Below are 27,944 nucleotides of genomic sequence, written 5' to 3'. Positions count from 1 at the left end.
AACAGTATATCTACAATGAGTTTGGAAAAGAAAGTTGAGATAACAAAGAGAATTAGGCAACTGACCTAGATGCTCTGCATCTAAATTAGATGATCTAAAACTAACTAAAATTTGATCCTAGGAAAAACCACGAACCAGCTTTTTTCCCCCCATCCATAATTTTCTAAGGAAAAAGAAACAAATGTAGAACCCTATCAGGTTAGCTTTGTTTTTAACCTCAGTTAAGTGCTTGAGGAACAAATTTAGACCATATATTATCTTCCAAGGGCTCGTGACTTGTGAACTCCCTTTACCCTATTACAGGAGTAGGCAACCTCGGCTCTTTTATGACTCATGGACTTCAACTCCCAGAATTCCTGAGCCAGCTGGCTCAGGAATTCTGGGAGTTGAAGTCCATGAGTCATAAAAGAGCCGAGGTTGCCTACCCCTGCCCTATTTAGTCTGCTGTATTCAATTCAGTTTAGTCTGGGGTACTCATCAAATGCTGCCCTGCTTATGTGCTGCACCCTAGATGAATTCTTAAGTAGAAGTTTTCCAGTTACGAAATGTTGGGTTTTCTCCTAATCAGTAAAAATGGCTGATTAGGAGACAAAAGTATCATTCAGACTATTAGATATGGACACACAAAGTAGAATTAAAGCAATGAAAACCTGAACTATCTGCATCCTATATAAACATTTGATCTTTGTCAAGCCAGCTTTTCCTTTAGCAAACTAGCATTCTTCTCAATAAGTTGTTGTTAGCTGCGAAGTCGTGTCCGACTCATCGCAACCCTATGGACAACGTTCCTCCAGGCCTTCCTGTCCTCTACCATCTTCTGGAGTCCATTTAAGCTCATGCCTACTGCTTCAGTGACTCCATCCAGCCACCTCATTCTCTGTCGTCCCCTTCTTCTATTGCCCTCAATCTTTCCCAGCATTAGGCTCTTCTCCAGTGAGTCCTTCCTTCTCATTAGGTGGCTAAAGTATTTGAGTTTTAGCTTCAGGTCTCAATAAGTACCTTTATATATAATCACTCTATCCCATAGGCACAAAGACAGGAAAGAAATATACATATACATTTATTTACTGTCATTCCTTTTCAGAGCATCAGGAGAGTCACATGTCTACCTATGATGATGTCTGCATCGTCTCTTTTCCCTGTCCTTATTTCAACACAACTGAAAGACCTAGGAACTTGAAGATACTATTGCATCTTAAATATCCATGGACCCCATTACATACACTATTCCTGACTTTTAAAAAGATGGTACTGTTAGTCCTATTATAAACTTTTGGAAAAAATAACAAATCTATTATTTGGGATATCACTCCACTCATCAAAAACATTATTACAATCCTTAGTACTTACTTATGAAACAAATACATATTAAAAATAAGGTAAAGGTAAAGGTTCCCCCGCACATGCGTGCTAGTCGTTTCCAACTCTAGGGGCCGGTGCTCATCTCCGTTTCAAAGCCGAACAGCCAGCGCTTGTCCGAGGACGTCTCCGTGGTCATGTGGCCGGCATGACTAGATGCCAAAGGCGCACGGAACGCTGTTACCTTCCCACCGTAGTGGTCCCTATTTTTCTACTTGCATTTTTACGTGCTTTCGAACTGCTAGGTTGGCAGAAGCTGGGACGAGTAACAGGTGCTCACTCTGTTACGCGGCACTCGGGATTCGACCCACCAAACTGCCGACCTTCTGATCGACAAGCTCAGCGTCCTAACCCACTGAGCCACCACGTCCCTTATATTAAAGATAAAGAGAGCCAAAAATATATTTTTGCTATTGCATATATACTAACAATAGTTCAAAAGTTAACAAAAAATACTCAAATAGCTACCATGCCATTTTCCCTTATAAACTGTTCCAAATGAGCCTGATCCAACTCTGGTGGACAGCATAACTTCACTTGCTTCTATTTCCCAATAATAGCTTGAATCCCTCTGTCCGCGTGGTCTCTGCAAAACAAGCAAGTATTTCAGATAGCTTGATGTGGAATCCATGGTTTAAGATTCTGGGAATTCTGGGAGTTGAAGTCCACAAGTCTTAAAGTGGCCAAGTTCGAGGACCCCTGTTTTAGGAGTTCATTAAAAGCATATATGAAATATGTTTCATGATATTTGAATACACAACCTGTATTGGCCATACAACATGCAAAGTTGAATTGTGAATTTAAATTCTGAACAGAATGTAGTGTAAAAAATGAGGATTAAATTATTAGCTTTCTGTTCAGAAATCTGTGGATCATCTGATAATTTTGTTCCCAAGAAAATGTTTCAAGCTACAGAACTTACCGTGCATTCTTTTAAAAATAAATGCAATTTCATTGCTGTTCCTCTGCTTCTTTGCTAATACTCACTGCATTGTTGCCAATTAGCAAGATTTACTCTAGCTCAAGAGCTACTGTTACAATTCTAACATAGAAGGTATAAGAGAATACCTCAAGTAAAAGTAAGAAAAACATTTTATTTTATAAAAGCCCTACGTCTTTTGTTTAATTTGATTAAAGGATGCTAGTGCCTATCCTCTTCTTACCCTCTTCTTTCTTTGAACAGTTATGGGGAGGGAAGATCTATTGGAAGCTTTGAGATTTCATCTGCAAACTTGCAAATAGAATTCCCATCAGGCATGGCCAGCTCTACATCGTTTGCATCAAGGGTGCCTATGGGGGCCTGGGCAGGAGTGGGACAGATCTGAGGGTCTCTGGCAGAAGGAGGGTCTCTGGGCCAGGGCCAAGGCAGTGGGGGCCGTTCCGTCACTGTTTCCAGGATGGCTTTGCGAGCCACATGAAACCACTTTGCGGGCCAGATCCAGCCCCCCCCCCGGGCCTTGTGTTTGACATGTCTGAGATATGCTAAAGAGAAAACACCAATTTTGACAAGCTCATAACTTTTTTTAGAAACTCACATAATATTCAGGTTAAGTAAGAAACATTTAACTATACGCATATACAAATCAGACTTGCATGTGCAGATATTTGATGTCTGTATTATATTCATTTCATGCAATTATATTTTTATACTTACTATTTTTTTTTCTTGCGGATTAGCTCCTGTAGCTCGCTCTCTTTGAGCCGGAACTGGTGTTTTAGGCTGTGACCACCCTGTTGGACTTGTATTGTTGGGGCTTCCTGACATAGCTGGCGGTGATGCTTCAAATATTCAAAGAAAAAAGTAATAGATTCTAATAATACAGGACGCCTTCACAAGCAAAGATTGTAGACAATTACTGGCATGAAACCTGCATATATGCCATATTGTATAAAGACTAAACAGCACTTGACAATATTAATGCTAGCTTATACTGGTCAGCAACATTCTAGCACTTCCTATGTAGAATAAAAGAGAATAGAGCTGGAAGGGACCTTGGAGGTCTTCTAGTCCAGCCCCCAGCTTAAGTAGGAGAACCTATACCATCTCAGACAGGTGATTGTCTAGTCTCTTCTTAAAAATCTCCAGTGATGGAGCGCCCACGATTTCTGGGGGTAAGCTGTTTCACTGATTGATTGCCCTCACTGTCAGGAAGTTTCTCCTTAAATCCAGATTGCTTCTCTCCTTATACAGATAGTCCTCTGTTTACTCCTCTGCTAAACAGCTGCCCTGTTTAGCAACCATTCAAAGTTGTGATGGTGCTCAAAATTACTACCAATCCTCGTACTTATGATCACTGCAGCATCCCCCGATCATCACATGATGTCTCGCTTAACTACTGTCACTTAGTGACGGAGCTGCCAGTCCCAACTGGAGTCATAAGGCAAGGACTATCTGTATACACTACTTGCTATATGCAAAATAGAGCAGAACATTCTGTCTGACCTGAGTATTCTGGATAGTTTGAGCATTTCCAAAAGTGCTGGTTTCAAGATCATTTTGACACATTTCCCATTTCCCAAGAAATACATTTGGAGAGGAATGAATCTGGAACATTTGAAGTAGTCCATTCTGGCAGGAAAACTGAAAGTTGTGGGCTGCTTCATTTCACACTTTTAAGGAGTATCTAGTTACTATATTTTAGTGAACACACTCACCAGATTCACTGTGACTACGTATAGCATCCTGAAACAGAGAGAAAAAACCTCTTTCAATATATACTTCTGTGAGAAACAGAACAGAGTAGCAACTGTCTCTGTAAGAGAATCTGACTCAGCAGCTCTGATTTTAGACTTCCAAACATCAGCCAAGACATATAGAGAGAAGGGATGTTGGCAATTCAAAGCACAAGGAACCCTAATTGCACTTTCAGCAATTATAACATGCTTAGCGTTCAAAATTTTGAACTTGAAGCCCAAATTATTTCTTTACAGTTTGTACAGGAATGTCAAAATAGTTATCCACATTTTTGTGCCCTGCTTAGAAATTATTTTAATAAGTCATTTATAAGCAATCCAAAATAGATAAACCAAGACAAGAACAAATGCATAGGACGGTTTTAATATTTCAAATTCATTTTTGCATAAAATGGTTTTTATCCTGGTGTCTCAGGGGTGTCAAACTGCCAGTCCACGGGCCGGTTGCATCATGCGGAGGCCGCACCCACCCCATCTCCGGCAATGCGAAAAAAGTCACGATACGTCACGACACGTCACATGGCGAGTTTGACACCCATGTAGTGTCTAAAGCAGATACTTTGCTGAAAACATAGCAACAGGCTGATCTGTAAAAAATTCAGATGCCCTCCAGCCTAGCACTGCTGCAGCTGAGCTGGTTTGTCTTTCTCTTCCTTAATGTTACGCATGCTAGTCTATGTAAACATGCACAGCAGTGATCAAACACACATTTGTACTGTTCCTCATCTGTCCAATACCATCCAAATTAATATTTGGATAATTGACAGAAAGACATAAATACTCTGGAAAAATACTCTGGAAAACAAACAAACCCAAGGTCAAAATGTGGGCAAAAAAAATGGCTTGAAGGCACTTCTGCTGTTGATGAACTTGTCTGTCCCTGTAAATTGGCTACAAACCACTCAGAACCTTTTGAAAGATAAGTGGGTTTGAGAATACAATCCACAAAACAGAAATAATGAAGGTTCAAACAGTTTTGTAATAAAGCTGTGAAAAAGTTGAATGGAATCCTGTGTGAGAATTACATAATCTATGAAAAGATTCAGTTATAAAAAAGACAACTGGGAACAACCTCAGGTCCTAAGAATGATGTATAAAAACAGCTTATTTATTGTTTTCACTTTACTTTTGCAAGGCATAAAAATTGTGTTTCGGATAATCAGCGGAGCTTCTAAAACAGTTCTTGCACATGTGTAAAGGGAAAAGAGCACGTGCACACAAGGTTCACAAAATGATGCCTGTTGGACTGAAAGCAACTATTGCACATTCTTGTAGATTTATGTAGAACACAGCTTGTTTTTCCAATATTTTTTTAAAAAAACAATTCTATTATCAGTAAGACATATAACCAAGGTCCCAAATTGCTAATGCTAAAAATAAATGGCTGTATTTCAGCCATTTTGAAATTATACCAATTTCAAAATCACTTTCACTTCAATTATGTATTGTGTATTCTATTTTAAAAGAAAAATGTTATGCTGAAATCTTACTTTATATAAACTGAACTGTGAACGCAGATTCCCATTCAACTACTTAGTGAGAATCTATACTGATTCCTCAGTAAACGGATGGCTATTTCTGGCTCTATTTTTGTATATGTATTTAACCAGCAATTAGAAAATATAAGAGGATGACACTGAAATGAAAAAGTTCAGATCTTAATCTGTAGTGCTGTACTGCAACTGAAATTCTACTAAATATAAACAGCCCTGATTTTTGTATTAGGGTCAAGCAAACATGCCACACTAGTACTTCAATATGAAGTTTCAGTTAATTCACTCTAATTGGGTCAGCTGTTTTGTTAAATGAACCAAGCAAAGGCATCCAGATAATACCTACTCTTCCCCTTAAACAGAATCGTCTGCACCAGGACCTGGGAGAAGCATTCAGGCTGTTATTCTAGTTCAAAGCAATGAGAAATAAGAAAAGAACAGAAGGAGTAGTAAAAAAACAGTTTCCAGCTGCTCAAGATGAAAGAAGTATAGAACAGATTTGGGGGGTGGGAGAAGAGTTAATGTAGTAGCTAAGCGTAGGTTTACATTATCTAAGAACTGCAAGAATTTTAAAACTGATGCAATCGCCTCACAAAGTTAGCCAAGCAGACCTTCCATGGACCATGAAAGTTCCTGAAAGGGAAGTTCTCAAAATTATCTTCCTCCTCCTCCCCAAAATTGGAGAGTAGTAAGATTCTGCTGTAAGCCAAACTTGCAGGCAAAACGAACCAATGGAAAAGAATTCAAGTATGTTGTGAGTAAACAAAACACCTAACTTTATAAGAAAAACACGTGAAAAAACCCCAACAGTGCAAAATCAAGTAGAATTAAACTAATCAATTACATTTCATTTCTCAAAAATGCCCAACTTCATTCAATGAAAAATCAAGGGGAAAAAACCCACAAAATTATCATGGACTCCATGGAAAAATCATCCCCCCCTTTGTTCACCTCAATACTTTAGGAAACATTTCATTGCTTGTTTAAGCATTTCTAGGTGTGAGAACATAACCTATTTATCTGTTCCAGAAAAGGCAGATCAACACAAGTACATGAATACAAAGTAAAACCCACATTCATGGAATCAGAACAAGGAGCTGAAAATTCTAACATAGCCCTGTCTCTAACAATTGTAAATTCTGTAGCTACTAGCTGAAGACATTTGAAAAACATGTTGCCTGAGAAATGTTTGAGAAAAATATTTTTTCTTAGGGAGGGCACAGTGAATAAATGGCATACAATTTAGCTTAATGGTTTAGAAAATCAGAAAAAAATGCATCTGAATGAAACCACTTTATGAGTTATTAAGTAGACATACAGTTAGATATTGTAAAATACCAACTAAATAACAGGGAGTAAGAATACCTCAATTATCCGGTTATCCACAGGCATAGTAGTACTGACCATGTGGACATTTGGGGTAGAAGTGGATCTCTGTCTTTGGGAAAGGGAACATTCAGGAGAAGGATTTGTTCCACTGAAGTTGAAGACATGTGGTGTAGAATATCTATGCTGAGAACTAAGGAGAGAAAACAAAATTATAGATGCATGCTTTAGTATAAAGAGATTAGCATTAACTTGTGAGAATCTGTAAAACCTATTTAAGAATAAGAAGTTTTATAATATACTTCTCTAGAAATAAAACATTATTTTGGAAATGAACATAGTTTCACAACTAATCCACCTTGGGGTTTTTTTACACCAGAGATTCCCCTCCTCCACATATGGAGGAGCATTCTAGCAATGTCCCACATGCCAGGGGTGAGAACTACGAGTGGTGGACAGGAGGCAGGTGCAGTGAATGGTGTGCATTCCGGAGCTTGGGCAGGTATGCACTGTGCATCCCTATTGGCTGGGGCCTTCTTTCCCAGAAAAAGGCCCTGGCTGTGGTGGCACAAAAGAAGGGCACAGCTGGTAGTAACATGTGGTGTGCTGGCGTGGCAGTGGGTGGGGTGGTGCAGCAGGTAGTCCAGCAGATAGGTGGGTGAGGAGAAGTGAAGTGGAAGCCCTTACTCCTTTAGATTGAGAGGCAAAGGAATCACTTCTTAACTTACAGTGACTGTGCAAAGCTACACTACTTTGCGGACAGCCTGAAGTATTACTGAAGAAGTGAATCAATTTGAGATGAAGTGTTCTTTCCAAAACACCTTACCATTTTACACGCATGAAATTTGCCCAGAAATTCAAAATGATTTTTTAAAACATCAGTTTATGTCATTACTGCTATGAATGTTGTCAAAAACAGTAACAACCTAACACAATACAACTTAAAAGGGCCACTTACTTAACAGGCATCCGAGACACAGATTCACGTATTCGCCGAGTCATCAAAGGAGGTGCTGAGATACCACTATCACCAACATTTGAATGTGGAAATAATCTAAAATCAAAGCATTCAAAGGATAAAATTACTGAATTCAAGAGATCTTAACATTTCAACCAGGACAACTGTGTTGTCTTCTTCAAAAAAATCATCCTAGGAAAAATCATAATCAATTAATACAGTACTTAAGTTTAACAATGCATTTGCATGGGACAGTATGCATAACTAGAAGGTATTGTGCAAAACATGATTAAGCAAAGTAGAACTTAGCATGATAAACTTAGAATTCTTTTACCAACACAATCTTCTCTCATTGTTTTTCTTGATAGCATAGTATCTTAGGGAAGGGAATAAGGAGTTATATTCTGGTCCTCATGATTTTGCCCAGGTTCGCCTGGTGCGCCAGTTGCGGCCCTGTCTGGACCGGGATGCCCTACGTACAGTCACTCATACGCTCGTGACCTCCCGGTTAGACTACTGCAATGCTCTCTACATGGGGCTGCCCTTGAGGACCACTCGAAGGCTTCAGCTGGTGCAGAATGCAGCTGCGCGAGTAGTAATGGGAATTTCCCGATACTCTCATGTAACACCTCTTCTCTGCGAGCTGCACTGGCTTCCAGTTGCCCTCCGGGTGAGATTTCAAGGTGCTGGTGATGACCTATAAAGCCCTAAATGGCATGGGTCCAGACTACCTACGGGAGCACCTGCTGCCAGCATCAGCTTCCCATCGTCCTGTGCGCGCCCACAGGGAAGGCCTCCTTAGGGTTCCGCCGGTTAGAGTGTGCTGGCGGGTGATTCCCAGGGGGAGGGCGTTCTCTGTGAGTGCGCCCGCCTTTTGGAACGAACTGCCAATGGAGCTTCGGACTGCCCCCGACCTTCGCTCATTTCGCTGGGACTTAAAAACCTGGTTGTTTGAATTGTCTGGCCTGGACTGAGGGATTTTAAATTATATTAATTAAATTAAATTAAATTAAATTAATTTTAATTTTTAATTTTATCTTAATTATGGGCTTGTATTAATTTAATTTTATTTTATTCTCTCTTTTGTATTGTTTTTAACTTGCCCTGTGAACCGCCCTGAGTCCTTCAGGAATAGGGCGGTATATAAATTCAACTAATAAATAAATAAATAAATTTATCTTGAGAATCAGTTTTTATAAACAATTAAAGCTATATCTTTGAACAGATAATATAGACAAAATGCTTCTGTTTGGAAGTACAGAGTTGTGCATTTTTTTATTAACAGAATGCTCTATGTCATCTCACGTGCTCCAATCTTCTTTTATTTATATATTTATCTTGACTGTCTCAATCTTCAACCTCTTCACTCTTCACATCTCTTTCTCTCCCTTTTTCTTCTTAATTTACTGGTCAGCCTTGTTTATAAGGAAATGCCCAGTTAACCCTTTACTTAAATAGAAAGTAACAGCACATGTATGTAATTGGTAGAATGCAGATGTGCATCTTCATTGGATTGTTACTATGTAATAGTGAAGAGGCTTGCATAGCTGAATAATGCAATGAGCCCTATGCTATTGGAATATTCATTCCCAGAAGGGTCTTGTGACAGGAAAGTCATAAAAAAGGGAATCAGACTAAATGCAATCTACTGGAGAAAGAAACGGTAACCTGTTCTAGTGCCCTGACAAGAAAACCACATGGACATTCGCAACCACAAGATATCAATATGATACTGAAAAGACAAGATACCCTGATTAGAAGATCAGCAATAAACTCCTGGAGAAGAGCATAATGCAAGTATAAGTAGCACCAATATTTATTGTGTGGCTAGATTAAAGCCAAAAGGATGTGTCAAGAAGCAAAAGAAAAAGTTCAGTGCTGCAACCTCAACAAGATTGAACACTGAATTCTGGGAATCAGCACACTGAAACTTGCTGGAATGATACTTCACAGAATCAAGCCTTCTACTGGATGCTCCAAATCTATGTTCCAACCACATGTGCAGAGGAAGCAAACTTTCTGGGACAACTTGCAGCACTTTGTCAACACAAAACCAAAAAGAGACTTATCATAAATTATAAGTGACTGGAATGCCAAAATTGGAAATAAAACAGTATCTGGAATAATGGGAAAATTTAGCCTCAAACAAAACAAAGCAATAGAGTTACATTTAAATAAACAGTGCTCCCCAAATGGAGGATAAAAATGGGAAAGACAAGAGATTTAAGAAACAAACTTTAAAAAACGAAGGAAAACTTTTAAACAAAGATGGGCATAATAAAAAACAAAAAAGGAAAGATCTACTGAAGAAAGAAAATATAAAGAAAAAAATAGTCCAAATATATTGAAGAATTATAAAAAAATATATCCAAAAATCAAATATACAAAAGTTTGATTACTGAATTGGAACCAGATATTCTGGAAAGTGAATTTAAATGGGTTTTAGGAAATACTGCTAACAATTAAATTAAGCTGCAGAAATTGATAAAATAACAATCAAATTACTTAAAATTTGTAAAAATGATGCAGATAAAGAACTATATGTGACTTTTTACTGGTTATCAAAAGCACAGCAATAACCAAAGATTGAGAAATACGTTTATCTTCCAATTTTGAAAAAGAACAATCTGTAGAATTTCACACTACAGTACTGAATAATTGCACATATCTCACTCACTTGCCAATAGGATAATGCTCAAGATTTTACAATCCAGGTTTCAACAATAGATGGAACATGAACTGCCAAATGAACATGCTGGATTCAGAAAAATCAGAGGCATTCAGGATCATACTGCTAAGATCTGATGGATAATAAAAAAGGCAAGAAAATTCCAAAAAAGATGCTTATATTTTCTCTATTATACAAACAAAGGCTTTTTTGACTGTGAAGATCACAACTAATTATAAATAGCCCTTAAAACATGGGTGTACCTGTCCAACTGATTTAACTTTTGAAGTATTTTTATGATGACCAAGAAACTACAGTACAAGCAAAATACGGAGTAAAAGAGTTGTTTGGTACTTGAAAGATGATGATAGACCTAAATCAAATGTTAAAGTGCAGAGATATCAAATTGGCCATAAAGGTAGAAATCAAGGCCTTGACTTTCCCAGTGGTAAAATGCTACTCTGAAAGCTGGACCATCAAAAAGACTGAACAAAGAAATGCTTCTGAACTATAGTTACTAGAGAAAATTGTTTAGATTACCTTGGATAATTTGGGAGAAAGGTATCAGGTGGATACATACTATCACTGATGACAGAAACATGAGCTTGTAAGAATTCAAAGAAACAGTTACTGACAGATAATCATGGTGAAATGATAGCACCAAGTTGGAAGTGACTGAATAACTGAAAAATGACAAGGGGGTATGGAAAATTTTTTGGATTCAAACAACTTTGAATTTGAGGCTCTCCCAACAGTTACTTGGAAACATGCTATTTCAGGTTTCGGGGGGGTGGGGTGGATTTCAAGTTCCAAAAATTATCAGAATGATTGAAACAACACATAATGAATGCAGAACAGCCATTCTGAACTCAAAGCAAACCATTTTGATTTTAAATGCTTTTGCAGATTCCTTACAAAAGGAGCAACTTATTATTCTATCACAAGAATCATATTAGCTTTAGCAGAGATCTTTAGTACAACGTCAGAACTAGGACAAAAAAAAACTGGCAAAGAAAACAGTAAAAAATTACCAAAAGACTAGTAGACCTTGCTCACTGGTTCGTTAATTATAGTTTACTGAACAAATTTGGCTTAGCTCAGACATGGAAAGCTATATATCACAATCTATAAAACACTATGATTGGATTCACCACACCAAAATCAAATAAAACACATTTTGCTTTTCCATGTTGGCTGAATCAGACTATAAAATAAAGTTGTTAAATTAAAAGTTGTTTTTAGATTCTATATAAGTACTTTGCTTTGTATCTTTGAGCAACACAACATACTATAAATTTAGCTATAAAGTTGCAGCAGTGAGTGAAATGACAAAGATTCTAAACAAACAGGCGGGGCAGCTAATTTTACAAATACTTTTCCCCATTCCTGATAATACCTGTTGAAACAAGCACCAGGATTAAAAACAAAAGAAAAACAAACAACTGAGTACTTTAGGGAAACTGCACTGGCAAAGCCTAGCTCCTGCCAGGTGTACTAAGGACAAATAAAAAGTGCAAAAGATGTAGCTAGAGTGCGCGATTAAAAAGACATGCACATAGTTAGCGCATATCAAATCACAGATTGAGGCATTCTATAGGAACTAGGCCAGGGGTACGCAACCTCGGCTCTTTTATGACTCATGGACTTCAACTCCCAGAATTCCTGAGTCCCAGAATTCCTGAGTCATAGTGAGCATAGCTGACTCAGGAATTCTGGGAGTTGAAGTCCATGAGTCATAAAAGAGCCGAGGTTGCCTACCCCTGAACTAGGCAAATGAAATGCCAATATCAAATAAAGGAGTTTTAAAGTTTCAGAAAAATTCTCTGCAGTTTTTACACAAAAGTTTAGGAAAGAATCATCAAACAGGCAATTCATCAATAATAGGGTGACCAGCTTTTTTTTTTTTTTTGCTTTTTTTTCCCAAAGCAATTACTTCAACAAGTCCTTACAAGAGTTGCCGGATATTGCTCCAGTCCACACACATAGTTGGAACTTTTGTGCTGCAGTGCTCATGGAATTTGTAACCGCAGGTTTGGCATCGGAATCCATTTAGTAAAAACTTCTGACAGATGTCACAGTATGCAAGCTTCAGAAACGTTTTCCGTGCCTAAAAAACAATTGCAATTGTTTTGTCACTTATGTTGCCAATTATGAAGAGCAAACAACTTTCAATAAACGTGTTTTCAAAAACTAACTTTAGTTTATATTTTCAAATGGTTTCAGTATAGTTTCATGGGCACTGAACTTTTATAACAATCAGCAAATCATGATCAAATTTTAATAAGCACACAGAAACAAATACATGCTCAGTTTTCTATCCGTTTGCATGTATATCATACACAGAAGAAATTCTCAAACTTTTCTTTAATTCCTCCCCCTCCCCCCAAAAAAATAAGTACATATTGCGTTTGCTCACAGTTACCTTTTCTTCTCACTATGTACCACATCAATTGCAAAGATTCTTTGAGGTTCAACATACCCAAGGGGACATAAGTTTCAGGGAGGCTAAGCTGTGCTAAATTTACAGATGGATTAAAAAAATGCTTTGAGTATCTTTATATATCCTAGCCCAGGGGTAGGCAACCTCGGCTCTTTCATGACTCGTGGACTTCAACTCCCACAATTCCTGAGCCAGCATGGCTGGCTCAGGAATTCTGGGAGTTGAAGTCCACGAGTCATAAAAGAGCCGAGGTTGCCTACCCCTATCCTAGCCCAATGAATGCATTACTAAATGAGAAAGGATCATGAAACTGTGTGTTCCAATCTTTATAAACTGATGACAAGGGCTTTTGCAGAGAACTGCACATTTCATACAGAGGATTGCACGGTCAGCAAACTTTAGTGTCTTTCTTTACAGCTTTTTCACCAATTTTGAGAAGTTTCAGAAAAAAGAGCTGAAACTGGCATGTCCCATGCTCCCTTCTTACTTTCATTTTGTAATGCCTGTACTTGATTAGTGAGAGTGTTCTATTACAATCATTAGACCAAGACTGGAAGAAGCACTAAGCACAGCAACTGCAATGATTCAGGTGCCTAGAGGACCATAACACAACAAAACTTAGTGTATTTTCTGCCTCTTTCTTCGTGCAAGAAAAGGAAGGTCAGAATATCTTTGACTACTGTGTTGTATGTATATGTATATGTATATATGCACCAGGAAAACCCATTCACAAATTTGCTGCTAAGAACTATAGAGGAGCATAAAGAATGGAAAAAATATTAAGTGGTTAAGAAAATTAGTTTGTGTTATTTCCATTAGTTAAAAAATAACTTTCAAACAATGTAGACACTGACGCACGGATCAAAGGAGGAACTCTGTAGTTCACCTGATTACTTTAGGTATAAAATCTAACTATAATTACACTTGTGACCATCTTAATGGACATTAAGAAAGGAGAGTTTTTAAACTGCACTTCATAATTCTTAATCTTGCAAGGAAAAATGTCCAATGCAAGCAAGAAAAAATTGTAGGAAAGAAAAAGACAATATGCTACAAGACTAGTGAACAAAACAGTTCATTTTATTTCAATATTGGAAAGACCAGAAAACTCTATATTATAGCTTTCTAATTTACATGTTTATTTTGTAAGAAGACAATAGGATAAAGTCTGTATAGAAATCTAGCAGCACTGCTTTCCGTAAAGCATTTCCTGTTTTATACATACAAAAGATCAACCTACGAAGTTATGTGTTGTAAGTGGAACATGATCAAGGAAGTCAACTTGTAATTCTTCTCCAATCAAGGATGCAGCATCTGTACCCCAATCCAATCGTGCTTTTTTACTACAAAAACAAATAAAACCTCTTAAATATCTGCAAGCATTCACTTTCCAAAGACGTTAGAATTATGCAAAAAGCAATTTGGAAACTTCATTTATTTCAAATAATAGTTAGAAACAGAACTACCTTAAGATACACATGATAATATATTTACTTTCTAGGCTGAAGTATTCAAAAACTGCAAGCAACAAGACTTAATATTATACTTGTCCCTGGATATCTGCTGGGAGGCCAAAGGTGGCACGTGGTAAAACATATGAAACATCATCATACAAATACCATCATTTTGTAATTAGGTCAGCCATCAGTACAGTATACAAACACATAATTTTTGCACTTCCATATTGATATCATTGTATCTGTTGTTATTTTGACATCTTCACTAACTTTGTTAAAGATGGTGCTGCAGCAGCTATATAACCACTTGAACCTTAAGTTATCTGGAATACACATTCAGGAGAAGAAAGGAAACTGACATCATCCATGAATTGGGCCCAATGTGGCCTTCAGTATAAGCCTTAGAGGGGCTGAAGTTATCCTCTCCAGCAGCCTGGTGCAGAATTATTTGATCTCGTCCTATAAAAGGCAGAGGAATACCTAAAGCAAGAATCATAACCGATTTGTTAAAAAAAAAAGGTCCTGTCTTAAGAGAAGAATCTGTAACTGCTATATGAAATGAAATAGACTAAATATTATCTTAAATAAACTCATGGGAAGAAATTATTTATAATCAACTTAATTCAAATTCTTACCCTTTGTGTTGTAACCGAAAAACAGCACAGCATTCTGGCTGTAGACCTCTAACTTTGAGTGCTTTCATAAGACAGTCATGAAGAGTCATTCCATTACGTACATTGACCTGTTAAGCACAAAAATGTAAGTTTTTCTAATTCCAAAAGTATAAACTATTATTTAGCTTCTTAATCTTCATATTTCAATTATACAGCAATTGTTTTTAAACTTTGGAAGACTCAAACCATTAGACAATAGCCAGATGCGTTAAATGCTGGTAAACTCTTAAGTTCAATGCAGCATATAGAACTGAAATTTCAGCTCCTTACTATTGTCAATTCTTTCTTTCTTTCTTTCTTTCTTTCTTTCTTTCTTTTTTGCATCTATCCCCGTAATTCTGTATGCATTTACCTTGGAAAAACTAAATTCAAGCAACTTGCAAAATCCATTGAATATACTGACTTCTGATCACAATAGGGGATCCGAATTTCTGTCGCTAAGCAAGGCTGTTTTTAAGTGAGTTACACCTGATTTTACAGCCTTGAAACTGTATTTGAAGGCCTTTAGTTTATTTTGATGATATGTTTGGTGACCTTTCTAAGTGAATGCACCTAAATTCTTGGATTACATTCACTTGGAAATGATCTCATTTCTTCACTAAAATCCTTCTAAAAGTTGAGAAAATCTTCAGTTCTAGGAAGCTAATTTTTTTGATAGATTTATATATACTGACGTACTGATTTAACCCCTTGCTCTTTTATTGCTTATTACAGCTGTTGTTGCATTGGAATTCATTCTGCTCTTTTGGGGCCTCAAGTACTCATTTAGGCAGCTTAAACCACCAAGTGTGACTTTTGCGTTAAGAACTAGGAGAGTAATGGTAGAGAAACAGGAGCACAAGCCCTCTATAAACTAAAACACTCACATTCCCACATAAAAAGCTCCAAAACTAGAGAAAATGGATCAAAATCAATCCACCATAATTTTTTTTAAAATTCCATTTATATCCCGTCCTTCTCCGAAGACTCAGGGTGGCTTACAAGCTTAGCAGTAGCCTTCATTCTAGGTATATGCCTGCTTATTAGGGCTTTCACACACACACACACCCCAAGCAGCATTATTACAAAGTCAGCTTTTTGCCCCCAACAATCTGGGTCCTCATTTTACCTACCTCGGAAGGATGGAAGGCTGAGTCAACCTTGAGCCTGGTGGGATGCGAACCTGCACTAATTGCAGGCAGCTGGTGTTACTTAAGGAGGCATTAGCCCACTGCTCCACCAAGGCTCTTTTAACAACAAATTGTCCAAATTCTGTCCAAAGTCCAATTTTAGGTAAAAATAATAAAACACAGGTGAGAATACAAGCAAAGGACCTGTGCTGGTGAAACATGTTTATCCTCACGTTAAAATCATCTTAAATTTCCCAAACCACTGAAAAACGTGCTGGCTGTTCTCTTCTAGTGATATCACAATGACTTCCTAAATCCATCCCGATGAGTGAGTGGCTACCCCACATCAAGGACAGAACCAAACTAGAACTAAGGAGAAATTTCCTGGCAGAACAATCAGTGGAACAGCTTGCCTTTAGAAGTTGTGGGTGCTCCTCATGGGAGGGTTTTAAAGAAGAGATTAGACTCTTCTTGTATGAATAAGTATAGACCCGTGGTGGTGAACCTATGGCACGTGTGCCACGGGTAGTACGCAGAGCCCTCTCTGTGGGCACGCGCACTGTCGCCCCAGTCCTAGGCGTTCAGCTGGGTTTTATAAAACCTTTTTGCTTTAGGCCTCTGCTGCCGTGTGCAAAAAAAAAAGGTTCAATCAATCAATCAATTTCAACTTCTTGTGGGGAAAAAAAAGATCTCGCAAAGTTTGAATTGATTGAATTTTTTAGTCCCACCCAGTCTGCTGTTACCACCGCAGCCATGCCAACCAATGGGCCATGCCCACCCAATGGGCCATGCCCACCTGGCACCTGACTATACATAAGTGGGTTTGGGCTTGCAGTTTGGCACTCGATCTCTAAAAGGTTCACTATCAATGGTATAGGCATTTCCTGCTTCATTAGGGGGTTGGACTACAAGATCTCCAAGGTCCCTTCCAACTATGTTATTCTGTTATTTTAAATCAATACTTTAAATCTATGAATATTGTTGTAAACTGTCCAAAATTGTATATAGAATAGACAAAATACAAATTCTATGAATTCATATTGTTAGCATGGATTCCTAACAAATTCACAATTTTAGATTTTGTTTGAGAGGAAACCTGGTAATTGTTAATCCTAATAGGCAATTATGCAGAACAAGGCAACCAAGGAAAAAATAAAATACCCCTGGAAGAAGGGAAATAGACATGAGAGGTTTCAGTTTCTGCCTTTTTTAAAAAAAAAAACTCACAGTAGACAGCCCAGTAGCTTTACTCTTATATCGGGTTTCTTTACAGTACACAATCTACCGTATATACTTGAGTATAAGCCGAATTTTTCAGCCCACTTTTTGGGCTGAAAAATTCCACTTCGGCTTATACTCCAGTCAACAAAAAAAACTTACCGAGGACTTGTGCGCGGCCGAGGCTTTGGTGCTTCCGGGATCGCCCGCACCTCTCCCAAGCCACCGCCGTCCGAGACCTGCCGAAGTTTGGGGAGGTTTGGGGAGGTGCGCGCGCACCTCCCCAAACTCCGCGCCTTGCCTGCCTGCTTCTTTCTGCAGCGGAAAGAAGCAGGCAGGCAGGGCGCGGAGGAACGGAGACTTGCCGACGTTTGGGGAGGTTTGGGCGCCTCCCCAAACCTCGGCAGGTCTCCGTTCCTCCGCGCAGACCTGCCGACGTTTGGGGAGGTTTGGGCGCCTCCCCAAACCTCCCCAAACCTCGGCAGGTCTCCGTTCCTCCTGCCGACCTTTGGGGAGGTTTGGGCGCCTCCCCAAACCTCCCCAAACCTCGGCAGGTCTCCGTTCCTCCTGCCGACCTTTGGGGAGGTTTGGGCGCCTCCCCAAACCTCCCCAAACCTCGGCAGGTCTCCGTTCCTCCTGCCGACCTTTGGGGAGGTTTGGGCGCCTCCCCAAACCTCCCCAAACCTCGGCAGGTCTCCGTTCCTCCTGCCGACCTTTGGGGAGGTTTGGGCGCCTCCCCAAACCTCGGCAGGTCTCCGTTCCTCCGCGCAGACCTGCCGACGTTTGGGAAGGTTTGGGCGCCTCCCCAAACCTCCCCAGGTCTCCGTTCCTGTTTGGGGAGGTTTGGGCGCCTCCCCAAACCTCCCCAAACCTCGGCAGGTCTCCGTTCCTGTTTGGGGAGGTTTGGGCGCCTCCCCAAACCTCCCCAAACCTCGGCAGGTCTCCGTTCCTCCGCGCAGACCTGCCGACCTTTGGGGAGGTTTGGGCGCCTCCCCAAACGTCCCCAAACCTCGGCAGGTCTCCGTTCCTCCGCGCAGACCTGCCGACCTTTGGGGAGGTTTGGGCGCCTCCCCAAACCTCCCCAAACCTCGGCAGGTCTCCGTTCCTGTTTGGGGAGGTTTGGGCGCCTCCCCAAACCTCCCCAAACCTCGGCAGGTCTCCGTTCCTCCGCGCAGACCTGCCGACCTTTGGGGAGGTTTGGGCGCCTCCCCAAACCTCCCCAAACCTCGGCAGGTCTCCGTTCCTGTTTGGGGAGGTTTGGGCGCCTCCCCAAACCTCCCCAAACCTCGGCAGGTCTCCGTTCCTGTTTGTGGAGGTTTGGGCGCCTCCCCAAACCTCCCCAAACCTCGGCAGGTCTCCGTTCCTCCGCGCAGACCTGCCGACCTTTGGGGAGGTTTGGGCGCCTCCCCAAACGTCCCCAAACCTCGGCAGGTCTCCGTTCCTGTTTGGGGAGGTTTGGGCGCCTCCCCAAACCTCCCCAAACCTCGGCAGGTCTCCGTTCCTCCGCGCAGACCTGCCGACGTTTGGGGAGGTTTGGGCGCCTCCCCAAACCTCCCCAAACCTCGGCAGGTCTCCGTTCCTCCGCGCAGACCTGCCGACCTTTGGGGAGGTTTGGGCGCCTCCCCAAACCTCCCCAAACCTCGGCAGGTCTCCGTTCCTGTTTGGGGAGGTTTGGGCGCCTCCCCAAACCTCCCCAAACCTCGGCAGGTCTCCGTTCCTCCGCACAGACCTGCCGACCTTTGGGGAGGTTTGGGCGCCTCCCCAAACCTCCCCAAAGGTCGGCAGGTCTGCACGGAGGAACGGAGACCTGCCGAGGTTTGGGGAGGTTTGGGGAGGCGCCCAAACCTCCCCAAACAGGAACGGAGACCTGCCGAGGTTTGGGGACGTTTGGGGAGGCGCCCAAACCTCCCCAAAGGTCGGCAGGTCTGCGCGGAGGAACGGAGACCTGCCGAGGTTTGGGGACGTTTGGGGAGGCGCCCAAACCTCCCCAAAGGTCGGCAGGTCTGCGCGGAGGAACGGAGACCTGCCGAGGTTTGGGGACGTTTGGGGAGGCGCCCAAACCTCCCCAAACAGGAACGGAGACCTGCCGAGGTTTGGGGACGTTTGGGGAGGCGCCCAAACCTCCCCAAAGGTCGGCAGGTCTGCGCGGAGGAACGGAGACCTGCCGAGGTTTGGGGAGGCGCCCAAACCTCCCCAAACAGGAACGGAGACCTGCCGAGGTTTGGGGAGGTTTGGGGAGGCGCCCAAACCTCCCCAAACAGGAACGGAGACCTGCCGAGGTTTGGGGAGGTTTGGGGAGGCGCCCAAACCTCCCCAAAGGTCGGCAGGTCTGCGCGGAGGAACGGAGACCTGCCGAGGTTTGGGGACGTTTGGGGAGGCGCCCAAACCTCCCCAAACAGGAACGGAGACCTGCCGAGGTTTGGGGACGTTTGGGGAGGCGCCCAAACCTCCCCAAAGGTCGGCAGGTCTGCGCGGAGGAACGGAGACCTGCCGAGGTTTGGGGAGGTTTGGGGAGGCGCCCAAACCTCCCCAAAGGTCGGCAGGTCTGCGCGGAGGAACGGAGACCTGCCGAGGTTTGGGGAGGTTTGGGGAGGCGCCCAAACCTCCCCAAAGGTCGGCAGGAGGAACGGAGACCTGCCGAGGTTTGGGGAGGTTTGGGGAGGCGCCCAAACCTCCCCAAAGGTCGGCAGGAGGAACGGAGACCTGCCGAGGTTTGGGGACGTTTGGGGAGGCGCCCAAACCTCCCCAAAGGTCGGCAGGTCTGCGCGGAGGAACGGAGACCTGCCGAGGTTTGGGGACGTTTGGGGAGGCGCCCAAACCTCCCCAAACAGGAACGGAGACCTGCCGAGGTTTGGGGACGTTTGGGGAGGCGCCCAAACCTCCCCAAAGGTCGGCAGGTCTGCACGGAGGAACGGAGACCTGCCGAGGTTTGGGGAGGTTTGGGGAGGCGCCCAAACCTCCCCAAACAGGAACGGAGACCTGCCGAGGTTTGGGGACGTTTGGGGAGGCGCCCAAACCTCCCCAAACAGGAACGGAGACCTGCCGAGGTTTGGGGAGGTTTGGGGAGGCGCCCAAACCTCCCCAAAGGTCGGCAGGTCTGCGCGGAGGAACGGAGACCTGCCGAGGTTTGGGGACGTTTGGGGAGGCGCCCAAACCTCCCCAAACAGGAACGGAGACCTGCCGAGGTTTGGGGACGTTTGGGGAGGCGCCCAAACCTCCCCAAAGGTCGGCAGGAGGAACGGAGACCTGCCGAGGTTTGGGGAGGTTTGGGGAGGCGCCCAAACCTCCCCAAAGGTCGGCAGGAGGAACGGAGACCTGCCGAGGTTTGGGGAGGCGCCCAAACCTCCCCAAAGGTCGGTAGGTCTGCGCGGAGGAACGGAGACCTGCCGAGGTTTGGGGAGGTTTGGGGAGGCGCCCAAACCTCCCCAAAGGTCGGCAGGTCTGCGCGGAGGAACGGAGACCTGCCGAGGTTTGGGGACGTTTGGGGAGGCGCCCAAACCTCCCCAAACAGGAACGGAGACCTGCCGAGGTTTGGGGACGTTTGGGGAGGCGCCCAAACCTCCCCAAAGGTCGGCAGGAGGAACGGAGACCTGCCGAGGTTTGGGGAGGTTTGGGGAGGCGCCCAAACCTCCCCAAAGGTCGGCAGGAGGAACGGAGACCTGCCGAGGTTTGGGGAGGCGCCCAAACCTCCCCAAAGGTCGGTAGGTCTGCGCGGAGGAACGGAGACCTGCCGAGGTTTGGGGAGGTTTGGGGAGGCGCCCAAACCTCCCCAAAGGTCGGCAGGAGGAACGGAGACCTGCCGACGAGCCGCGGCCACACAGGGTATTCCTGTGTATTCAGGCTTGCAAAATGGCGGATCGAGCCTCTGCTGGCGGCAGAGGCTTGCAGAACGGCGGATCGGCTTATACTCGAGTCAATAACTTTTTCCAGTTTTTGGGGGTGAAATTGGGGGTCTCGGCTTATACTCGAGTCGGCTTATACTCAAGTATATACGGTACTTCAAATTTAAGCACTTTTTAGTAACTATAGGCAAGCTAAGGTTAAACTTTGTACAAACAGGGAAGGGTCAGAGAATGCCATCCCTGTTCCATATCTGGCAAAAAAAAAACCTGAATAGGATGTCAGAGAAGAAAGCAAGATGAGAAACACGTTTATAGATCATTTCTATGAATAAAATTAAGATGCTATCTAAATTTATCATTACCATGTCCAGAAGCTTGTCAGCCATTTAACAAAAGAATCCATTTCAGATTTTTTCTAATTTGCCTGAGATTATGTGATTTTTGCTGCAAAGTTTAATGATCTATATTCATGACGTGGATACAAGTCTAAAATTCTTTGAGGTTCAACTCAGTAGTCTCTTTCAAGCCAAGAGCAAAATACAAGAAACCATCCAGAAAGGATACGTTAGCAGGACCTACTCATAAGAGCAGGTATACATATATTCAGAGAAATTACACTAGTCTCACTATTCTCTCCAAAGTTATGGTGTGTATATTTTGAGTAAACACGTTGAACAAAATGTCAGTGTATCCATTCTGGACTCTTCCACATTTGAACATTTTTAGACTACTGGGGCACTGGAATGAACTAGTAGGGAAAAACAGTGAATCTTTTATTTTGCTCAAAACAAGAAACAGACTCACCACTGTGCGTTGCTTATTAGGCAAAAAAACACGAATAGTATTACTTGTCTTGGAGGAATCTAAAAGTTTCCCATCATCAGATGCTCTGCGCTGATAACCAAATTGTTCAACAATGGTAGGTGAAATACAACTGGATCCATTGAAGACAGAATCCTTTAATCCAATTCCATCAGGAAGAGTCTTCCAAGCTCCAGGAATGTGGTCCATTGAAACAGCTTTAAGCAACCAAACCTTTAAAAGAAAGACAAGTCTCCTCAAGAGCATGCCGAAACCAGCTTATTATTTTGCTATAAAGTATTTGCAACACCAATGCATAGTGAAGGATTTATAATTCACTTATTAAATATAAGAAAACTTCATCATCAACTGAGTTTATTTTGCCTTAGTGGATATACACAGGTACATGAACATATTTCTGGAGCAGCACATTATAACCACCAATAGGACCAACTGTTTACAGGTAGTCCTTGACTTATGACCCCAATTGGGACCAGAACGTGTTACTAAGCAAGGCAGTTGTTAAATGAGTCACAGCCAATTTTACAATTTTTTTTACCATGATTGCTAAGCTAATCCTTGCAGCTGTTAAGTGAATCATGCCATCTTTAAGTGAATCCGGCTTCTCCTATTGACTTCGCTGGTTGGAAATCAGGTAGGAAGATCATCAAGGGTGATCATGTGAATCCTGAATGCTGCAACTGTCATAAATACATGCCAGTGGCCAGGTCTCCAAAGTTTGATCACATGAACACAGGGATGCTGCAATGGTTGTAAGCGTGAGTACCATTTTCAAGTCATTCTTTTTTCAGTGTCACTGTAACTTCAAATACTTGCTAAATGAATGGTTGTTAAATCAAGGACTACCTGTATATCACTAAGCTTTCTACATTATCAGTTCCTTGAATCAACGGACCAAAATCATTCACAATGGCAAAAAATATACTAAGTAATTAATAATTTGTTTTCCCTTTTTTTCTCAAAGGAAATCCATATATCTCGGTTATATGTACTTCTTTGTAAACCATAGGAATTTATTTCAGTCCATGAAGGCCAATCTTTTTTTAAAAAAAAAGTAAAATCCCCTGGCTTCAGCAGATATGACAGTAATAAAATAGAGGGGATACGACTGACATTTTCGGATATTTTTAACTTTTTTCTTTTTTGTAAAAGGAGACCATGGTTTTTAGTTTTAAAAGTAAAGTAAATGTGCTAAGCTAAAACATTCTGAAAAAGTTATATCCCTGAATTCCTGTATATTTAGTTGTCAATTTTCAATGGTATGATTTTGGTAGGAATCTCTAGGGGCATCAATTTAGGAAAGAAATTAATCCCCAGTTACACCATTAAAGGCTTGTATACTATATAAGAAGCTTTCTTTATAATAATCACTGATCAAGACTCTCATTTACAGGGAGTGTAGAATTATTAGGCAAATGAGTATTTTGACCACATCATCCTCTTTATGCATGTTGTCTTACTCCAAGCTGTATAGGCTCGAAAGCCTACTACCAATTAAGCATATTAGGTGATGTGCATCTCTGTAATGAGAAGGGGTGTGGTCTAATGACATCAACACCCTGTATCAGGTGTGCATAATTATTAGGCAACTTCCTTTCCTTTGGCAAAATGGGTCAAAAGAAGGACTTGACAGGCTCAGAAAAGTCAAAAATAGTGAGATATCTTGCAGAGGGATGCAGCACTCTTAAAATTGCAAAGCTTCTGAAGCGTGATCATCGAACAATCAAGCGTTTCATTCAAAATAGTCAACAGGGTCGCAAGAAGCATGTGGAGAAACCAAGGCGCAAAATAACTGCCCATGAACTGAGAAAAGTCAAGCGTGCAGCTGCCAAGATGCCACTTGCCACCAGTTTGGCCATATTTCAGAGCTGCAACATCACTGGAGTGCCCAAAAGCACAAGGTGTGCAATACTCAGAGACATGGCCAAGGTAAGAAAGGCTGAAAGACGACCACCACTGAACAAGACACACAAGCTGAAACGTCAAGACTGGGCCAAGAAATATCTCAAGACTGATTTTTCTAAGGTTTTATGGACTGATGAAATGAGAGTGAGTCTTGATGGGCCAGATGGATGGGCCCGTGGCTGGATTGGTAAAGGGCAGAGAGCTCCAGTCCGACTCAGACGCCAGCAAGGTGGAGGTGGAGTACTGGTTTGGGCTGGTATCATCAAAGATGAGCTTGTGGGGCCTTTTCGGGTTGAGGATGGAGTCAAGCTCAACTCCCAGTCCTACTGCCAGTTTCTGGAAGACACCTTCTTCAAGCAGTGGTACAGGAAGAAGTCTGCATCCTTCAAGAAAAACATGATTTTCATGCAGGACAATGCTCTATCACACGCGTCCAAGTACTCCACAGCGTGGCTGGCAAGAAAGGGTATAAAAGCAGGAAATCTAATGACATGGCCTCCTTGTTCACCTGATCTGAACCCCATTGAGAACCTGTGGTCCATCATCAAATGTGAGATTTACAAGGAGGGAAAATAGTACACCTCTCTGAACAGTGTCTGGGAGGCTGTGGTTGCTGCTGCACGCAATGTTGATGGTGAACAGATCAAAACACTGACAGAATCCATGGATGGCAGGCTTTTGAGTGTCCTTGCAAAGAAAGGTGGCTATATTGGTCACTGATTTGTTTTTGTTATGTTTTTGAATGTCAGAAATGTATATTTGTGAATGTTGAGATGTTATATTGGTTTCACTGGTAAAAATAAATAATTGAAATGGGTATATATTTGTTTTTTGTTAAGTTGCCTAATAATTATGCACAGTAATAGTCACCTGCACACACAGATATCCCCCTAAAATAGCTATAACTAAAAACAAACTAAAAACTACTTCCAAAAATATTCAGCTTTGATATTAATGAGTTTTTTGGGTTCATTGAGAACATGGTTGTTGTTCAATAATAAAATTAATCCTCAAAAATACAACTTGCCTAATAATTCTGCACTCCCTGTAAATATTGTGCTAAGCCATGATGTGTCTTAAGATAGTAACTGAGTCTACCCACTGGAGTTTAGTACTGGACAGACCAGGCTATTGTTACTTATTCAAGTATGTTTCTGACCTAGAATGATGAGGCAACTCAGCTACTAGTGCCTTTCTTACTACCTTTCTTACTCCCTTACTACAATTTATCAGGAATTAAATGCAGACAATTGATTAGACAATTGCCTAATCAATTACAAAGACTACTTTATTTCAGTTCTAATAAGACATATTTGTTTGCTAACAACTTCTTTAAAAGGTAGTAGCTCTATCTTTATGCTGGAGGGATTTTTTTTTTCATCAGCCTACACAGAATGTTAAATACTAATACAATGTTAACAGACATAGACAAGATCTCATTATTACCGTAATAGCCTGGAGAGCAAATATACTTTTAACTATCAGTACCAATCAAAATTGATCTTGAAATTTAATATTCCCCATTTGATCTAGGAACTAAACCCTGGATTTAAACACTATTCTTTTATATTAGATTAGTACAAGCATGTACAATTTAAAATTATCTATTCAGTTACCGTAGTTTCCGGCATATAAGACTACTTTTTAACCCATGAAAATCTTCTCAAAAGTCAGGGGTCGGTCTTATATGCCGGGTGCTGAAAATTTAGGGACAGGGCTGGCTGGAAAACCTGGAGCGGATCTCCCATTTAGTCTGCGCAGGGAAAGCGGGACCAATTGGAGAAGAAGCTGCAGTCTGTGATTTTTTACAGGCTGGGGTCTGGACGTCTTTCCTTCTAAAGTTGAAGAGCAGCTGTAGTCTATCCCAACTTGAAAGGCAGGTGGGGAAGGCAGCAGCCAGAGCAGCGGCTTAGCTCTAAGGTCACATTTGACTCAGGAACTGGGCGGACTGGCTGAAAAACCTGGAGCGGATCTCCCATTTGGTCTTTTTTTAAAAAATCCCATTTATATCCTGCCGTTCTCCGAAGACTCAGGGTGGCTTACAATTTAAAGCACAAATCAATGTGCTTAGCAATAGCCTTCATTCTGTGTATATGCCTGTTTATTAGGGCTTTCACACACCCCCAAGCAACATTATTACAAAGTCAGCTTATTGCCCCCAACAATCTGGGTCCTCATTTTACCTACCTCGGAAGGATGGAAGTGTCAGGCAGCTGGTGTTATTTAAGGCTCTGTGCAGGGAAAGCTTTAGAGTGAATTAGGAAAAGTGAAAAAGTGAATTAGGAAAATAGGGAACGGTTGCTGGAATTGGGTATGTGTAGCTTAACGAAGAGAAGGGTGAGGGGTGACATGATAGCAGGGATCCAATATCTCAGGGGCTGCCACAAAGCAGAGGGAGCCAAGCTATTCTCCAAAGCACCTGAAAGCAGGACAAGAAGCAATGGATGGAAACTAGTCAAGGAGAGAAGCAACTTAGAACTAAGGAGAAACTTCCTGACAGTTAGAACAATTAACCAGTGGAACAACCTGCCTCCAGAAGTGGTGAATGCTCCAACACTGGAAGTTTTTAAGAAGAGACTGGACAGCCATTTGTCTGAAATGGTATAGGGTTTCCTGCCTTAGCAGGGGGTTGGACTAGATGACCTCAAAGGTCCCCTCCAACAACTTCTTCTTCTTCTTCTTCTTCTTCTTCTTCTTCTTCTTATTATTATTATTATTATTATTATTATTATTATTATTATTATTATTATTAATCCACTTGCACTGTTTTATGTTTAGATGTTTGATGACAAACAGCCTTATGTTTATAAGTGACAGTTTTCCTACTAAGCACCTGCATGTCATAGCATTTGAATTAAAATTACCATATTAAAATCAAATCTGATGTTTTTTAATTTTTATTTGGTGTGCGTTGGAAGAGGGGTAGTCTTATACGGCGAGTATAGCCCAAACCCTATAATTTAACAGGAAATGTAGGGGGTCGTCTTATACGCCCAGTCGTCTTATACGTCGGAAAATACGGTACTGAATATTATTTCAATTTCTAAAACGGTAGTGTCATTTTCATTAAAAAAAACTGACCAGCTTAATTTGTTAACAGAATCTTCAACAATTAGAATTCTGCACACAAATTGGAGAGAACAAGTAGTCTGAATGGTGAAAATAGAAAATACAATCTATTCTACCCATTCCAAATTAGGTTTAGTGGCATCTTGCTTTTACTTATGTGACCTATTTTGTATTATTTTTGCAATGTACACCAAACACTGAGATTTCACCTTGTTAAGGTCAGAGGGGTTTGTCATTTTCATAGAATACCATCCATAAGACACATGCACGCTGACACTTCCAGCCAAATATGACTCACTTAAATTTTTATGAGAACAGATGAATTCACCCAGTCTGACTTCTTATCACATTTTTTGCCACTAGGAGGGAGAAAGGAGCTATGCTTTGACAACCTCCACAAAGAACAGATGAGAAAAATGCACCAGCCTCTGGTGTCCCTCCATGACCTCTGGCTAAGTACTGAATGGCAAAGAAAGGCAAAAACCAACCTAGAATTGGGATAGCAGCACAGGAAAATAGTATAGAATAAGCATTGAGACAGGACATTTTCCAGAGTTATATTTCTCTGTGGGAAAAGTTCCCATATTAAAAGACGTGCTATTTTACAGTGTTAGTATTCTAATAAACAAACATTTTTGTATGAATCATGCATACAGACATTCCATACTGACAATACATACAGGAATGTGGGTTTTGGGTTCTAGTGGCGGAATAACAGCTCTCAGCTTTTATGTATTTTTCTTGACATTTAAGCAGTGTAAGAATCTCAGCACCGTATACTTACTAGAGCTTACATTATTTTGGAGGAAAAACAAAACATTTTGAATAGCATTTAAAACCATTTAAAATAAGCGTGATTATTAAAGAAAAAAATGGAAATAATTATATGGCATGCAAAATACAATCCTAC

At 41.5% G+C, this 27,944-nt stretch overlaps 1 protein-coding gene across 7 annotated transcripts in view; it reads right to left on the bottom strand.

Moving 5' to 3' along the window:
* The window catches only part of RAF1 (Raf-1 proto-oncogene, serine/threonine kinase), a 62,575-nt gene that overhangs the window by 15,372 nt on the left and 19,259 nt on the right, over window positions 1–27,944 (bottom strand). For 3 of the 7 annotated variants that reach the window (XM_083352663.1, XM_083352665.1, XM_083352666.1), the window contains 10 exons: window positions 22,043–22,273; window positions 15,031–15,137; window positions 14,179–14,281; window positions 12,448–12,605; window positions 7,831–7,926; window positions 6,912–7,065; window positions 5,893–5,952; window positions 4,015–4,042; window positions 3,014–3,138; window positions 1,828–1,945 (listed from right to left, as the gene is read on the bottom strand). In XM_083352663.1, the coding sequence (XP_083208789.1) occupies window positions 1,828–1,945; window positions 3,014–3,138; window positions 4,015–4,042; window positions 5,893–5,952; window positions 6,912–7,065; window positions 7,831–7,926; window positions 12,448–12,605; window positions 14,179–14,281; window positions 15,031–15,137; window positions 22,043–22,273 (1,180 nt within the window). Of the gene's footprint in view, window positions 1–1,827; window positions 1,946–3,013; window positions 3,139–4,014; window positions 4,043–5,892; window positions 5,953–6,911; window positions 7,066–7,830; window positions 7,927–12,447; window positions 12,606–14,178; window positions 14,282–15,030; window positions 15,138–22,042; window positions 22,276–27,944 lie in introns of those variants that run through there. The other 4 variants (XM_083352667.1, XM_083352669.1, XM_083352668.1 and 1 more) reach the window with 3 other exon arrangements.

This window comes from Vipera ursinii (genome assembly GCF_947247035.1).
Source record: "Vipera ursinii genome assembly, chromosome: 2".
Taxonomy (NCBI): Eukaryota; Metazoa; Chordata; class Lepidosauria; order Squamata; family Viperidae; genus Vipera; species Vipera ursinii.
Note: the sequence above shows the minus strand (reverse complement) of the source record. Positions and strands in the feature narration are given on the sequence as shown.